General features: G+C 39.7%; 1 protein-coding gene across 2 annotated transcripts in view; it reads left to right on the top strand.

Annotated features, from left to right (window-relative positions):
- Nucleotides 1-16332, top strand: part of DPYD (dihydropyrimidine dehydrogenase) — a 646680-nt gene that overhangs the window by 570456 nt on the left and 59892 nt on the right. For both annotated transcript variants that reach the window (XM_087719294.1, XM_087719293.1), the window contains one exon: nt 2915-3094. In XM_087719294.1, the coding sequence (XP_087575420.1) occupies nt 2915-3094 (180 nt within the window). The remainder of the gene's footprint in view (nt 1-2914; nt 3095-16332) is intronic.

Below are 16332 nucleotides of genomic sequence, written 5' to 3'. Positions count from 1 at the left end.
CCTTAATTTTGTACTAATTGTAGCCATTTCAACCCCATCGAAACCTGTTTATGTTAGTAGCTTTTCCATTATCTGAACATGCTTCTTATCTGCGTTCCACAATTTGTTCCTACAGAAATCTCATATTTATAGGCATGTATCACTATTATCTACAAGCTAGTAGTTGGACCTGATAGCTTCCTGATTTACAATAATTATGCTGTTATTTTAGTTTATCTCATAAATAAATGATAACCATTAATTAGAAATCAAAACTCTTGTATATTTCAAGTTAAAAAAAACAAGGTTCCAACAAGGCAATTTGACTTAGTTTAAGCATATAGAACATTATCATTTTATCTACCTATCCAGCATTCCCTTATTTTTTTCCAAAGAAGTAAGGAAAGTGCTCCTCGTATATTTAAAAATTAGAAGCCCTTAGCAAACAAAGACATTTAAATAAATCATTGGTTGAATTTTACAGTTAAATAACCTGTGGAGGAAATTATAAAGATAATCTCTATAATTGTTCTGAAGAAATGGAAAGAGGGAGGAGAGAGAGAGAAAGAAAGAGAAAGAGGGGGAGCGCTTAAATCTATGGGAAGCATAGCAGACCTAATTAATGCTTGCAGTGTTCCTCCAGAGAAACAGGTTTTAAGTAATGTAAATGGGCTGCATAAGAAATGTTCGTGTGCATATTTTATACTTATTCCTTGTTTCTTCCTACACAGCTGTATGCACATTATTTTAAAGGGTAACATGTATTTTTCCCTCCTGGAATAAAAAGCTTGTAATAAAGCACTTGACACCAGAAATGAAAGTTTGATAATGCTATCTGGGATGTTATTAGCTGTGGCCTTGAAAGTTGAATGAGTTAATTATAGATGGGCAGTGTCTGTATCTGTGTGCGTGTGTATGTGGGCACTTTAAATATCTTTTTCTCCCTTGAGATAGTTGACCATTTTCTTTTTCTTGACACATGCAAAGATACTTGGCTTGTTTATGAATAATAAAACTCTGTTAGTAATACAGTTCATTCATAAGAACATTAGGAAGCTACCAGAAGGTGGATCTGGGAGTCCTATGTGCTGACTTAACAGAAGTTTTTGAGGAGTTTCCAACTCTTTCTGGATATACTGAGAATTGAACCCAGAACTTGGCACGCTAAACAGATGCTTCGTAACTAAAACCTCAGGAGCTGCATAATACATTCTACATCTATATTACCTGTTAGATACCAGGATAGAATATATCTTTTTTATTTTGTAATGGCGTTTGTTATGTGGTAGCTTTGCAGTTATTCTGCTCAAGAACAGTAATTTTATCTTCCGGTTCTAAAACCTGTACAAAACCCTACTTAACATTACTGGATCCAACTAATAATTATGTGCATTGAAATAAATGTTTACTGTACTACACATCTGTAATTAAAAATATAGAATACTTGAACTTAACCAAAATGACAGAACATAAACAGTGAAATGTTGATGACTGGTGTACTGACCACGTAAAGAAAAGGGAGGGAGGGAAAATGCAGAATGGTTTGTTCATTCCTTTCAATCTGTTTATTATTTGCATCAGAGGTGGTATTCAGCAGGTTCTGGCCAGTACTGGGGAACCGGTAGTGGAAATTTTGAGTAGTTCAGAGAACCAGTAAATACCACCTCTGACTGGCCCCACTCCCATCTAATCTCTGCCTCCCGAGTCCCAGCTGATCGTGAGGAAATGGGGATTTTGCAGTAACCTTTCCCTGTAGTGGGGAGGGAATGGAAATTTTACAGTGTTCTTCCCCTGGAGTGGGGAGGGAATGGAGATTTTACAGTGTCCTTCCCCTGGAGTTGGGAGGGAATTGAGATTTTACAGTATCCTTCATCTGGAGTGGGGAGGGAATGGAGATTTTACAGTGTCCTTCCCCAGGAGTGGGGAGGGAATGGAGATTTTACAGTATCCTTCCCCTGGACGGGGGAGGGAATGGGGATTTTACAGTATCCTTTCCTGGAGTGGGGAGGGAATGGAGATTTTACAGTGTCCTTCCCCTGGAGTGGGGAGGGAATGGAGATTTTACAGTGTCCTTCCCCTGGAGTGGGGAGGGAATGGAGATTTTACAGTGTCCTTCCCCTGGAGTGGGGAGGGAATGGAGATTTTACAGTGTCCTTCCCGTGGAGTGGGGAGGGAATGGGGATTTTACAGTGTCCTTCCCCTGAAGTGGGGAGGGAATGGAGATTTTACAGTGTCCTTCCCCTGGAGTGGGGGGGGGGGAATGGGGATTTTGCAGTATCTTTTCCCTGGAGTGGGGAGGAAATGGAGATTGTACAGTGTCCTTCCCCTGGAGTGGGGAGGGAATGGAGATTGTACAGTGTCCTTCCCCTGGAGTGGGGAGGGAATGGAGATTTTACAGTGTCCTTCCCCTGGAGTGGGGAGGGAATGGGGATTTTACAGTATCCTTTCCTGGAGTGGGGAGGGAATGGAGATTTTACAGTATCTTTTCCCTGGAGTGGGGAGGGAATGGAGATTTTACAGTGTCCTTCCCCTGGAGTGGGGAGGGAATGGGGATTTTACAATGTCCTTCCCCTGGAGTGGGGAAGGAATGGAGATTTTACAGTATCCTTCCCCTGGAGTGGGGAGGGAATGGAGATTTTACAGTGTCCTTCCCGTGGAGTGGGGAGGGAATGGGGATTTTACAGTGTCCTTCCCCTGGAGTGGGGAGGGAATGGAGATTTTACAGTATCCTTTCCTTGCCATGCCCACCAAGCCACATCCACAGAACCGGTAGTAAAAGATTTTGAATCCCGCCACTGACTTGCATAATAGATTAGCAGGTGAAACAATCCAGGATGATGAAGTCATACATTCTGAGCAGCTGCTATCTATAATCACTAGATACAGCCTTCTGATCATAACTTCCATAATAACATTGGATATCTGTCTACTTTAGGTATGCAGTGCAATTCAGAATCAAGACTATACCGTAATTGATGATTACTGCACAGGGCTAAAGGCTCTGCTATATCTGGAAAGCCTTGAGGAGCTTCAAGACTGGGAAGGACAGAGCCCGCCAAGCATACAGCATCAAAAAGGAAAGCCTGTACCCAAAATTTCCGAGTTGATTGGAAAGGTAGGATAATGGTTGCCTTTGGTTTCTTGCTTTGTTTCTTAATATTTAGTTGCAAAAATGTGTTATGTTATATTATATCATGGTGTAGACCAGAGGTAGGTTGCTCCCAGTTTGGCCTGGATCAAGTGAACCGGTTGTAGCGGCAGCGGGAGGCTCCACCCACCCGCCCCGACACTTCTGCACATGCGCAGAAGCATCACGCACACAAGCTCACACGGAGCACACCCTAACCGGTGGTAGCAAAATTGGCAACCCACTTCTGGTGTAGACAATTCTTTTGTCTTTCCGAGGGAAGAAAACACAATGGTCGCCATTTCAGCTATGTTTATCTCCTCCGTTGCCAAGTTAGACTCAACAAAAATGCCAGTGGTTGCAAAAAGGCTGCTGCTATGGGGCCAGTTATAAAAATCTATTTTACTGGTATATGAGAACAGTGATTGCCTAATCCCATTGAGCCTTACTCTGATTACTGAAAAATACATTTGTTTATTATTGTGATGTTGTGGATTTGGCTAGTATTTTGTACAGACTTACTAAGTAATGTGAATTATTCATTTGTGTAATCATTCAGATCTTTAGAATAGGGGCAGGGAATACTGTTGGTGTGAAATGATTGTCAGTCTGCAGAAACAATCCAATGTGTGTTGAATATAGTACCTGTCTTTATGGAGACAGATCTTAAAGCAACCTAATTCTTGACAGTGTCTATGGAAATTCTCAGTCACCCAGGTCATGGGAATCCCAAAAGTGTTTTTATCAAAAGGTAACGGGACTTTCTTTGTTTTTTCTTAAAGACGTTTGCTTCTCATCCAAGAAGCCTCTGTTTCTCCGCTGCCGTGGCTTGCAGAGGAAGGAAGCAGGGATGCTGGCCAGCACTCTCTTCACTTACCGCTCACCACCGCTGCCCCTGTGGTCTGACGGCTTTCAAAGAGAAGGGAGTGCACGCCACATGGGCTTCTCCCAATCCTCCACTCTGGCAAAGGAAGTGGGTGGTTGGGGCAAGCCTGGTGCGGACAGGCTGAGCGAGTGGTGACTGAGTGGGCAGAGGGAGGGAGCGAGCAGGGGAGCAGGCCAGGGGAGGGAGCATTCCGGCACGGAGCCTCCAGAAGCTCAGGTACGGGAAGGCACGCTAATTTCACAAAGGGGTACGCGCGTACCGGTGCGTACTGACTGAAACCCACCTTGCTTTCTTCCCTAGTGATGAATGGCCTTGGGCCTTGCCTCTTTCCTACAATTTTAAAGCCACCATCCTATGTATTGAAAAATCCCTATTCCTTTGCCAAGATCCTCTCATTGTACCAGTCTGAGATAAATTTGTGGTGTTTTCTCTTTCTCTGTTGTTCTGTTTCTTTTCTCTGTCACTGTGCCTTACAGGCGAGATACTATATGTTCACATTTTTAGCTCAACTTCAATTTGTCCTAGTAAATTCCAAAACCTGAGGATATTGTCTGCATTTTAGAAGGGAAAAGGAATAACCATTAATTCATTCATTTCTCATCCAAGATTTTCAGCAGTTACCATCAATTAAAACATCCATGGTAATTATAGAAATAAAATATCCATAGTAAAATTGATTGAAAACGAAGCCATAATAAACCAATTAAAAATATATAGTCAATTTCAGTCAAGTTTGCCCCAAAATTAGCTGGCATGTTCAACATGAATGACAATCAAAGCTTGTTTCCTTTGCCTTCCTGAACTGGACCAGTGCCAGAAATTTTGTTGGCTACATACATTCGAAGTGGATTTGGCCATTCTGGAGATAGCTACATATAAAGCCATTGGGGGCTTCATAAAGCAAAACCACAAATCAAAAAAAGCGGAGATAACAAAACTTGAGACATTGTGGCTCAAAAGCTCTGAATGCCTTGTCTGAAAACTGTCAGTATAAAAGTACTTGTGACTTTTAGTGTGATAAAAGGGAGAATTCTTAACGCATTGTTGCATTTATCACATCTCTTTTTAATTAAGCATAAGTCAAAGTCAGATAAAGTCTTCAGCACAGAAAAAATAACACCTTTGGAAGAAGATAATTCTTGTACAGTATATATAAGAATATATACATATATAATATTTATTGAAATTATCAAAGTATAAATTGCAAGTGAAAATAAAGATAGTAGGTAAGTTGGGGAGAGAAATAATGGAAAGAGTATGTGGAGTAGAGGGGGAAAGTATTAACATCTAAGTCTTTTCAGCAGAGTAGAATAAAAATAATAAAATTTCAGCCTCAACTTTTTACTTTTGCATACTCCATATATATACTCCATTTCTATAATGGCAAATGTATCTAAAAAGAGCCAAGGTGGCACAGTGGTTAGGGTGCAGTACTGCAGGCCAGTTCAGCTGACTGTTATCTGCAGTTCAGCGGTTCTAATCTCACCGGCTCAAGGTTGACTCAGCCTTCCATCCTTCCGAGGTGGGTGAAATGAGGACCCAGACTGTGGGGGTGATATGCTGACTCTGTAAAACTGCTTAGAGAGGGCTGAAAGCCCTATGAAGCAGTATATGTCTAACTGCTATTGCTACTATTGCTATCTAATCAGAATCTAATCCCAAAGTCAGATTTTCTTTTCTTTTTTTCTGTCTTGAGCACAAACTCTAGAAACAGTTTCCAGATAGAAACAAATTTGGATGTATTTTTTTTCTTTGATTAAAATAGACTGACCATTTCTGCTAGCTCCATCAGTTCTTCTACCCATTCTTCCATTGTGTCTGTTTAGCAATAGCAATAGCAGTTAGATTTATATACCGCTTCATAGGGCTTTCAGTCCTCTCTAAGCAGTTTACAGAGCATATTGCCCCCAACAACAATCCGGGTCCTCATTTTACCCACCTCGGAAGGATGGAAGGCTGAGTCAACCCGGTGAGATTTGAACAGCCGAACTGCAGAACTGCAGTCAGCTGAAGTAGCCTGCAGTGCTGCATTTAACCACTGCACCACCTCGGCTCTGTTTCCATGTGGGAATTAATGCATTTTTCCCATAATTCTTGAACAGCAACTGTTCACGAGAAGCAATATGGTTTTTTCTCCCTTATTAATCATGGAACGGAGTGCAAAACTTTGGGTCCTAAGTATAGGGAATACAACATGTTCTTTTATTCATTTCAGTAGCGAGTGTTGTAAGAAAACTTTCAAGTGAAGATAGATTCTTAATCTTCTTTTTCCCCTGCAGCCCCAAATCAATCAACCCAAGGTGCTTAGGAGATGGACTGCTGCTATTTGATGAAAAGATATTTAAACAAGAAAATGACTTGACAGTTGTCAATCCTGTCAAGCTAATCTATTAGCGTGTAATGGCATGCCAAACATTATGAATTCAAAATGCTACTTTCAGATCAAAACAGCTGCTCTTCGCTGGCAGTACTTTGACATTGCTCGGATCATATGATAAGTATTTAATACTCAAACTCCAACTTTCTCCAATCATTGCCTAGTATTTCACGAGTCCAAGTACCAGGAATGGATTTGGTAAGAACAAAGTAGCATTCAGTTCTATGTAGAAAAACACTTAACCAAATTTAGTTTAGTTTAGTTTTAGTTTTAATTTATTTATATGCCGCCCTTTTTCCTGAGGGGACTCAGGGCGGCTCACAACTCAAGGGAGGGGAAATACAAACAAATAACAAAAAAAACATAAAACCATACAGAGTTAAAAGCACAACAGTCATACCATTCGAGTGGGGCAATGAGTCGTTAGCCCCAGGCCTGTCGGAACAGCCAGGTTTTAAGGGCTATGCGGAAGGCCTGGAGGGTAGAGAGGGTACGAATCTCCACGGGGAGTTCGTTCCAGAGCGTCGGAGCAGCCACAGAGAAGGCTGCTCCGATCAGGTTCATCTTTAACAATTTAAACCCATTTAACACAGAAGTATCAAAGATTACATTTGCCTCTCTCATTGCAGATTAGGATAACCAGCACAATTCAGTTCATACGCAATTGATTGGGTTGACACAACACAGTAAACTTTTCCTTCCATCCCAATTTTGGTTTACAAACTACAGCAGTAGAATTTATACAGCATGCTAAGCCAAAACCAAACATTAATTAGCTATTGAAATCCATATAACTGGTCATTAAAAGAAAAACAACATATTTTAAAATGATTCATTATTTTTGACATTTCAAAGTCTCTGAAGATTTTCATGCTGTTCATTAAATTCCATCTTGTCCTACCATATCTGTTTCACGTTGAAGAAAGTTGTTGTTTGCATCTAGTGCTTTTGGCCTTTATACCAATACCTCTTAGACTTATAAACCACTTTACAGTGCTTTACAGCCCTCTCTAAGCAGTTTACAGAGTCAACATATTGCCCTCAACAATATGGGTCCTCATTTTACACACCTTGGAAGGATGGAAGGCTGAGTCAACCTTGAGCCTGGTGGGATTTGAACTGCCAAATTGCAGGCAGCTGGCAGGCGGCGGAAGTAGCTTGCAATACTGCACTCTAATTACTGTGCCACCATAACTCATGAAAATAAATAAATAAATATGGTTAATTGTGGGCTGAAAGAGACAATGCATTGGTGGATCCCTGATCAAAAAGCATTCAAGGCAACGTCATTAAAGTTCTGAACTAGCACGATCCCTTTTAAAAATTATCTTACCTCTTAGAAGCTGTTTTCCACTTTCTAATGTTTAAGGTCATCCTCAGGTAGGATTTTGCTATCTACGGTATATGCTCAATATGACTTGTTCCTACCATGGGATGGACGTGGAATTTTATCTGATTTTACACTATTAAAATAGCAGTTTTGTTGTGTTGCAAGTGTTCACAGGTTTAGATAACATTTGTGTCATCAAAATCCAATATTGATTGTCACACAAATGTTTTATCCCTGAGATAGTATGCAATCATGGTTAGTTTGCAAGAGTTTCAAGGAGAGTTAGTTACAAGAGGCTAGAAAATGAAGCAGATGTTCTTTCTAGCATAATTCTGGACAGCATATTTCTGAATTATGAGTTGCCAGGGAATAATGGTTCGTGAAGTGCCTCCACTTCCAGCTTGTGGGTTTTTCAAGTGGCATTTGACTACCCATTATTGTGATATATTATATATGCTGGATCAGAACAGTATTGGGTATTTGTTTAGATAGTTACTAATCTGATCCAGCATAGCCGAGAGCCGAGGTGGCGCAGTGGTTAGGGTGCAGTACTGCAGGCCACTTCAGCTGACTGTTATCTGCAGTTCAGCGGTTCTAATCTCACCGGCTCAAGGTTGACTCAGCCTTCCATCCTTCCGAGGTGGGTGAAATGAGGACCCAGACTGTGGGTGTGATAAGCTGACTCTGTAAACCGCTTAGAGAGGGCTGAAAGCCCTATGAAGCGGTATATGTCTAACTGCTATTGCTATTGCTATATCACTCCGAACCATAGTTTGGTGACTAAGACAATAGGATAACTCAGTGAACAAATATTGAGAGATAAAGGTATAGGGGTGGGGGGACAGATAACTCTCAAAATCCTATACAGTGGATGTTGCCCTGAGCTCAATAGGGAATGGATCCTGAAATGTTTACAGAATAGTAGCTCCATGGTATATATTTTACATTTGTCTAACTCTCAAAATATTTAAAGCAGACTCTTGAATATTCCCCAAAAACCATTAAATAAAATTACAATCCAAAAGCAGGAGTAGTGCTGAGTTAAACAGTTATTGGAATTTAATTCCAGTTGAGTGTAGACAGCAGATGTAAGCAAGTTGATGGCCTGCAGGATGGGAGCCTCAGAAATGGCAAGGGTTTCTGGGAATTATAGTCCAAACCACCTGGATGATATCTAGTTTACTACTCCATGAAACTGTAGTTGAATAAAAAGCCACACATAGACACGGAATCATGCCAAAATATATATATATATCTTGTGTGATCTAACTCGGTTTTTGTGGCATTTACAATCTATATTCATGAAATGTAGCTTTCTATCTTCTAGTGTTTTGTTGGTGGATTTTGTAGGCGGTATCCTACTGCAAAAGCTCTTGATGAACCGAGGTGGCGCAGTGGTTAGAGTGCAGTACTGCAGGCCACTTCAGCTGACTGTTATCTGCAGTTCAGCGGTTCAAATCTCACCGGCTCAAGGTTGACTCAGGCTTCCATCCTTCCGAGGTGGGTGAAATGAGGACCCAGACTGTGGGGGCGATATGCTGGCTCTGTAAACCGCTTAGAGAGGGCTGAAAGCCCTATGAAGCGGTATATAAGTCTAACTGCTATTGCTATTGCTATTGCTATGGAAACACTGAACTGTAGATTTCATTGAGTAATTATGGGTATATTAAAGCCAGGATCATTGTGTCCTCAAAGGAAGGGAAGACATACTTTGAGCCTCTTAACTTCTTGATGGAAGAAAGGAATAGAAATATAATAAATATGATAGAAATAGAACAATGCCGTATCGTGAACACAGAACCAGAATTTTCTTTTTATGAAATCAGCCATCTCTCTTAAATATATAGTGTTTGCATTTTATGTGCCTTTAAAACCAAATTGCAGTACTGACAAAGCCTGCTTAAGCACTCTCAATGACATGATTTCTATCACCACCCACCCACTACTTTCTTCATTCTTTTGTGACATCAGTTTCAGGTTTAAGCTTCTTTTGTCTCATTAATGTGTCTTTTAACTAGTTTTTCATACATTACCTTTATAAAAAGCGAATTATTGATATAGTGACAAGCTAAGAACACTATGAATTGCAGTGTCTCCTCCCCTCTCATTCAAAACACGGTGAAAAATATTCTCTATCAATGGCTATTTTGCATATTATAAAAGAGGGAAGTCTTGAAGTTTCTTTGGATGAAATGAGTTGTAAATTTCTATGAAGGGAAGTTAATGGGGTGGAGCAAGGGCCAAAGGAGTTTGGCACTAATCTAGGTTTAGCTACATAATATTATTTGTTGAAAGAAAAACTGCTTAATTAAATTTAAAAAGTCAGGAATATTGTATTCTCCGGAGTGTAGTGATAGGATTGTCTTTACAACCGAAAGGTAATGTTATAATTTTCAGAGCTTCACAAAGAACAAAGAACCTTTTCTAGCCTTTCTCTGAAAAGAACTTCAGTCTTCACCAATGATAAGCAGAGATTTGGAAGTATCTGACATGCCAAATCCCATTCTTTTGTAAATCTTGGCTTTATACAACATTTTCAACCATGTTATATTAGATTTTTTGAAGGATAATCAATAGGCATGATGTATATCTGAAAGCACTGTTCAAAGTGAATCTCTTCCAGAAGCCAGAAACAAAAGCATGGTTTTTCTGCTTAAAATCTACTCCTAGTAGAGGGGGAGGCAAAAGCCGCAGGGGAGCAAATTAAAACCGGGCTCTGCCCATGGCTCTCCTCAGTGAAAGCAAAAGTCACCCTGAGCCTGCTGTAACTTATTCCAGCTGGCAAGAGTCCCTTAGGAGACCTCTTGCAAATTGGGAATGTTTAAGGATGGTAGCTACGTGAAGAGAATTCTTACACATGGTTGTGGAGAATTTACTTTGTAGGTTCTTGGCTTCATTGGTTAGTGAACAGAAAAGGGAAGATAGGGCTAAATCCTAAGGATATCCAGCACTCTTGTTCTGTATTGCTGATGCGATCTTTTCAAAGACATTAGTAAAGGATTCCGATAAGAAAACAAGATTACAAGTCAAATCCATGTCTGAACCAGAGATGATCTATGAAAGTCTAAATAAAGGGTTGACCTCTGCTCTTCCACTGTAGCATGGTTTAAAAGAAATGACTGGAAATTTCCTCGTAAGTGTGCCAAACTTAGGTGTTAAGTTTGGTTAATAGGCTCAGTTCTCCAATTCGACATTGAAAATCCTGGTTTCAGACAATCTATACAACCTACAGGAATGAAGTGGTAGAATTTGTACTATTAACCACTGCGCTCTGCATCATATCCTTTGAATGAATGAAAAGAAAGTAAGAGAAGAAAATACAAATCTCTGCAAACAGAAATTCAAGCAGTTGAGCCAGAGTTAAGTCCTTCACTCTTCACTCTGATATGCTGGTGAAAAGAAAAGTATATGCAAGAATGATGTTTCTAGGCTGAAGCTATATAGTCACTTCATTTCAAAATATGTCTGTAAGCATCATAAAGCACAGTGGTTAGAGTGCAGTACTTCAGGCCACTTCTGCTGACTGCCGGCTGCCTGCAATTTGGCAGTTCGAATCTCACCAGGCTTAAGGTTGACTCAGCCTTCCATCCTTCCGAGGTGGGTAAAATGAGAACCCAAATTGTTGGGGGCAATAGGCTGACTCCGTAAACCGCTTAGAGAGGGCTGTAAAGCACGGAAAATCTAAGTGCTATTGCTATTTGAAACATTTATATAACCACCCATCTTATGCTGAATATTTATCCAAGTAAGGTCTTAATAGGTCATGTTGTTAGTTGGGAGCATTTCTCTTATTTCAAAATAGAAAGCTTTGGACCCTATTAATACTGGGATGGAAAACAACCAGGAAATTCCAAGGTAGTAGGAAACAAAAAAATATCAAAATAAGGAAGAAAAATAATTTATCTTGTTATCCACAGAACTGCAAGGAATTATTTATGATGTCATCAAAGGTCAAGCTTGATTTGAGGAAGTAGTTTCCATGCTGTTCTTTGTAAAATTTCTTAATTGTTTTTAACAACATTTCTAGGGATATTGTACATTGAATAAATGAAAGTTTTATTATTTGAAATATAATCCATCAATTTAAATTTGGATTATTTTGCCAACACCCACCTAATGTGTGTGTGTGTGTGTGTGTGATGGCGAGGGAGACCTCGCCGCAACGTTGCCAAGACAATCTCAATCTTATATGGGAAAAGACCTGAATACAATAAGACCAGCATACAGCATACTTACACCCATGAAAATCTACGAATATAGATAGATAAATAGATAGATAGATAGATAGATAGATAGATAGATAGATAGATAGATAGATAGATAGATAGATAGATAGATAGATAAATAGATAGATAGATAGATAGAATAGGTAGATAGATATGTTGTATTTGTGCTGATAAATAAATAAAGGGAGACTAGTATAGATCTATTTCAAGCTATTTAGCTCTCATCAGCTAGCCATACCCTTACTGGGATTAGAACCTGTGCTGTATTATATATTAGGCAGTTGTGTTAGCCACTAAGCCACAGGCTCTCCTCCTTTATCATTATTTACACACACACACACACACACACACACACACACACACACACACACACACACACATATACACACACACACACAGACACAGACACACACCTCATTTATTATTTTATAAATAACCAAAGTTGAAAATATACCTAATACTACTTCTGCCTTCTATTTGGCCCAGGGCAAGAAGCCTATGGCATAAGTTGTGCTAAGAAGGAGTTACCTAACCATCTTGAAATATATGTAATATTTTAATGTTTATTTTCTTTTTCCATCAAGAAGCTAAGAGAAATGCATTGCTATACTATACTTGTTAGATCGGGGGGGGAAGGAGACGGGGGGACGGATGAGACAGGACTCAGGCTTCAGTGACAAACAACAGCTCTTTATTAGGCAACTATTTACAAATCCAGCGCTGGCCTGTCTGAGAGCTAGGCCTTTTATAGCGAGCTGTCAGGTGGCTCAGCCAATCGGCTTTGAGTATTCTCCCAGCGGAATGCAGGGCCTTGGTGGAGCCTATTTCTCGGCGGTCAATATGTAACAATACTATAAATAAAACAATGCAATAAATTAAAATATAAATATTTGAAAGGTGCTCTGCCAGTTTCCATCCAATATTGCTTCTTTTCTTCTTAATTTTTTTTCCAACAAGTGCAGGGTTCACTTTTTTTCAGCTCGGAAAAGTGTTGATCCATTGGTTGTGTCAGGAATTGACTGACGTACCTTGTCAGCCCTTGAACTGCATGGAGAAAGATTGACTGACTCAAAGTCATCAAGTCCCACTCTTTTGTGACTAAGGCAGGACTAGAATTCCCACTCTCCTGATTTCTAGCCTCGTGCTTTAACCAGTAGACCAAACTGATTTTCTGTACTATAACGTATCATTCATTGTCTGTGGTATTTACTAAAACTGAACAAATATATTTATAAAGCTTCCAAACCTACAGGGTACAAAAATATAAGAGTGTTTATGCCTAATCATAAAAGGTAATTATTTTTTTTTCATCTTTTTTTTAAGTTCTAACTTTTTCACAGTAGAGGATAACATTCTAATTGGCTGGATTTTAAAAAAAACACTTTTAGAATATAACGATTATCATAATTCGGAAAGCCGTTTTAAAGAGCTATAAAATAGTTTTTAAAAAAACCCAAGGGATTTTTTTTAATGCTTGTGGCACCTTTTAAATCTGATAATGAGCTTTTTTCATTTCCCGTTTGCCGATAGCCACCTTCTATCTAGTGTATATATATTAGATATTGTGGTTTTAGATAATTCTGAATGTTAGCATCAAAAAGATGCCCAAGTGTGAAATATAAATTGGCAAAAATTAAGAAGGGGGAATGAGAGAACGAAAAGTTGCTTTAGTTGCCTTCTAAATTCAGGGTCTTTCAAGCGACAACAGCACAAAGTGTGATTCCTCTTTTAAAATTGAAATTATGATATTTTTACTTACTCCATTTGCTTTGTTGAGTTTGCAGTTTACAAAGTTCTTTCCTCCAATGCCTCTCTTTTATTTTATTTTTTTAAAAGAACCTATGCAACATTAATTTGAGAGCCGAGGTGGCGCAGTGGTTAAATGCAGCACTGCAGGCTACTTCAGCTGACTGCAGTTCTGCAGTTCGGCTGTTCAAATCTCACCGGCTCAGGGTTGACTCAGCCTTCCATCCTTCCAAGGTGGGTAAAATGAGGACGTGGATTGTTGTTGGGGGGAAATATGCTGACTCTGTAAACCGCTTAGAGAGGGCTGAAAGCCCTATGAAGCGGTATAGAAGTCTAACTGCTATTGCTATTGCTAATTTTTGAACTCATAAAGAACTTACCAGGAACAAAACAGGAGGGTTAGATAGGAATATAGTAAGCAAGCAAGCACAGACTTTTCTTTTCTCATGCCAGCCTGTCATGCAAACTGCACAGGCAGCCATCCATGTGTTCCACATAGATAGGGAGGAAGGGATCATAGGGCTTTTTGGTGCCCATAAGATTTTTTTAAAAAAAATCTTCAAAAGCGGCAGTGTCAATTTTCCACAAGAATGAACTCTTCAATTATCTATTGTGGATTCCTTACAATAATCCTTGTACAGATAAATATGTGTTGCCCTCATTAAAAGATCCAAATACGGTTTTATGAAAACCTCATTGCTCAAATATGAATCTTTTGCTTAAAGTTTTGATTTATAATATCAAATTAATGTGTTCTGCTCCTGAAAGTTATCAGGTGGTCCCTTTTGTGTTCTTAAGTCCTTCTATTAGACCACATTTAGTGTTGGATGAGTTAACTGTATATAAAGGACAACCTTCGCAGCAAGAGGAACTCCTTCCGCTTGTCAGTAGGGAAAAAAAATCTGTCCGATGGAAGTAATATCAAAAGGACCACAGGGAATAAAAACACACAGGCTTGGTGGGTTTTTGAAATAATCTGATCCAAAGACAGAAGTGGATTCCTACCAGTTCAGGCCGGTTCAGGCGAGTAGATAGTAACTCGGCAGACCACACCGCCGAACCAGTTCTATCGGCGGCGCCATAGGTAGTGCCATCTTGCTTTTTGCTTCTGTGCATCCGCAGAAGCAATTTTTTTTACTACTGTGCATGCGCTCACACGCCCAAAGCGCGTCCCTGAGCAAAACGGCAGTAGAAGATGCCGGAACCCATCCCTGTCCAAAGACATAGAGTGAGGACAATTGTCAGAATTAACAACATGAAAATCCTGCAGCATGATGAATGAATGCCAGAGGAACTCTGACAAAGAAATTTACGTGTGATGATCTTTCAAGAAGTAACAAAATATCTTCTGCAAGAAATTCCAGCATGAACTAATGAAATACATTAACATTAGACTAGATCCAGCCTAGGCTTTCTATATTTTCAATTTATGGCTATAACCAGATGGCCCCTTGCACAAGGACACAAATTATGGATTTTATGGGTAACCAATATATCCAAGCACATGGTCGTTTGAATGCAGGGCCCAGGTGATATACATATGTATGTTTATATGAGTGTTTCTACTTTCACGTGCAGCCTCTCTCATGCATTACATAGCAATTTAAGGTAAAGGTTCCACTCGCACATATGTGCTAGGCATTCCCAACTCTAGAGGGCAGTGCTCATCTCCGTTTCAAAGCCAAAGAACCAGTGCTCTCCAAAGACATCTCCGTGGTCATGTGGCTGGCATGCCTGAATGCCAAAAGGAGCACGAAACGCTGTTACCTTCCCACTAAAGTGTTCCGTATTTTTTCTACTTGCATTTTTACGTGCTTTCGAACTGCTAGGTTGGCAAAAGCTGAGACAAGAAACAGGAGCTTACTCCATTACGCGACGCTAGGGATTCAAACTCCTGACCTTTCTGCTTGACAAGCTCACTGTCTTAGCCACTGAGCCACCATGTCCCTTACACAGAGATTTAAAAGAATGCTAATGCTTTTTCTGGGGAGGCTTCCTTCTAGAAAAGTGTGTCTCTACCTCAGCAACTTTAAGATGTGTGAATTTCTGGGAGTTGAAGTCAATAACCCCTTAAAATTTTTGATCTTGTGAAAGCAATGTTCTAGAACAGGGCTCACCAACCTTGGCAACTTTAAGCCTGGTGGACTTCAAGTCCCAGAATTTCCCAGCCAGCAAAGGCCCTGTTCTAGAAGACAGAGCATGGAAAGACATGCGAGATTCTAAAATCTGTCATGATGTTTATCAGAGAAGGTTTTTAGAAAGGATCGTGGAAAACATGAAGTTGACCCTTGTATCTTCCTACAACAGCACAGACAAACTTTTATTTGGGTTCACACCTATTAAAAATAATTACTATTCATTATTTCACTTCTGGATCAGCCTTGCCCTGCCAGATTCTATGAAGCTTTAGTTTTAGTTCTCCTGTTTTCCTTAATGTTGATATGCTCTCATCCAGAAAAATAATTGAGTTGAGGGAAGAGAAGATGCCACAAATAATTGTGATATCTCTGGGCTTTCACAATGAATTTTTAAGGTGGACCAGAACCCACACTTTTCTGAAAAAAAATAAAAAATAAAAATGTTCACAATCGTTATAGCTTGTTAAACATGAATGATATCCTGTTTCATTTGGTAAAACAGATAAAGTAAGCAATTTACCCT

This window comes from Thamnophis sirtalis, unplaced genomic scaffold (assembly GCF_051295495.1).
Source record: "Thamnophis sirtalis isolate CommonGarterSnake01/CBP01778 unplaced genomic scaffold, rThaSir2_p1.2 scaffold_7, whole genome shotgun sequence".
Classification (NCBI taxonomy): Eukaryota; Metazoa; Chordata; class Lepidosauria; order Squamata; family Natricidae; genus Thamnophis; species Thamnophis sirtalis.
The sequence above is the reverse complement of the archived record's forward strand: the minus strand, read 5'-3'. Positions and strand labels throughout refer to the sequence as shown.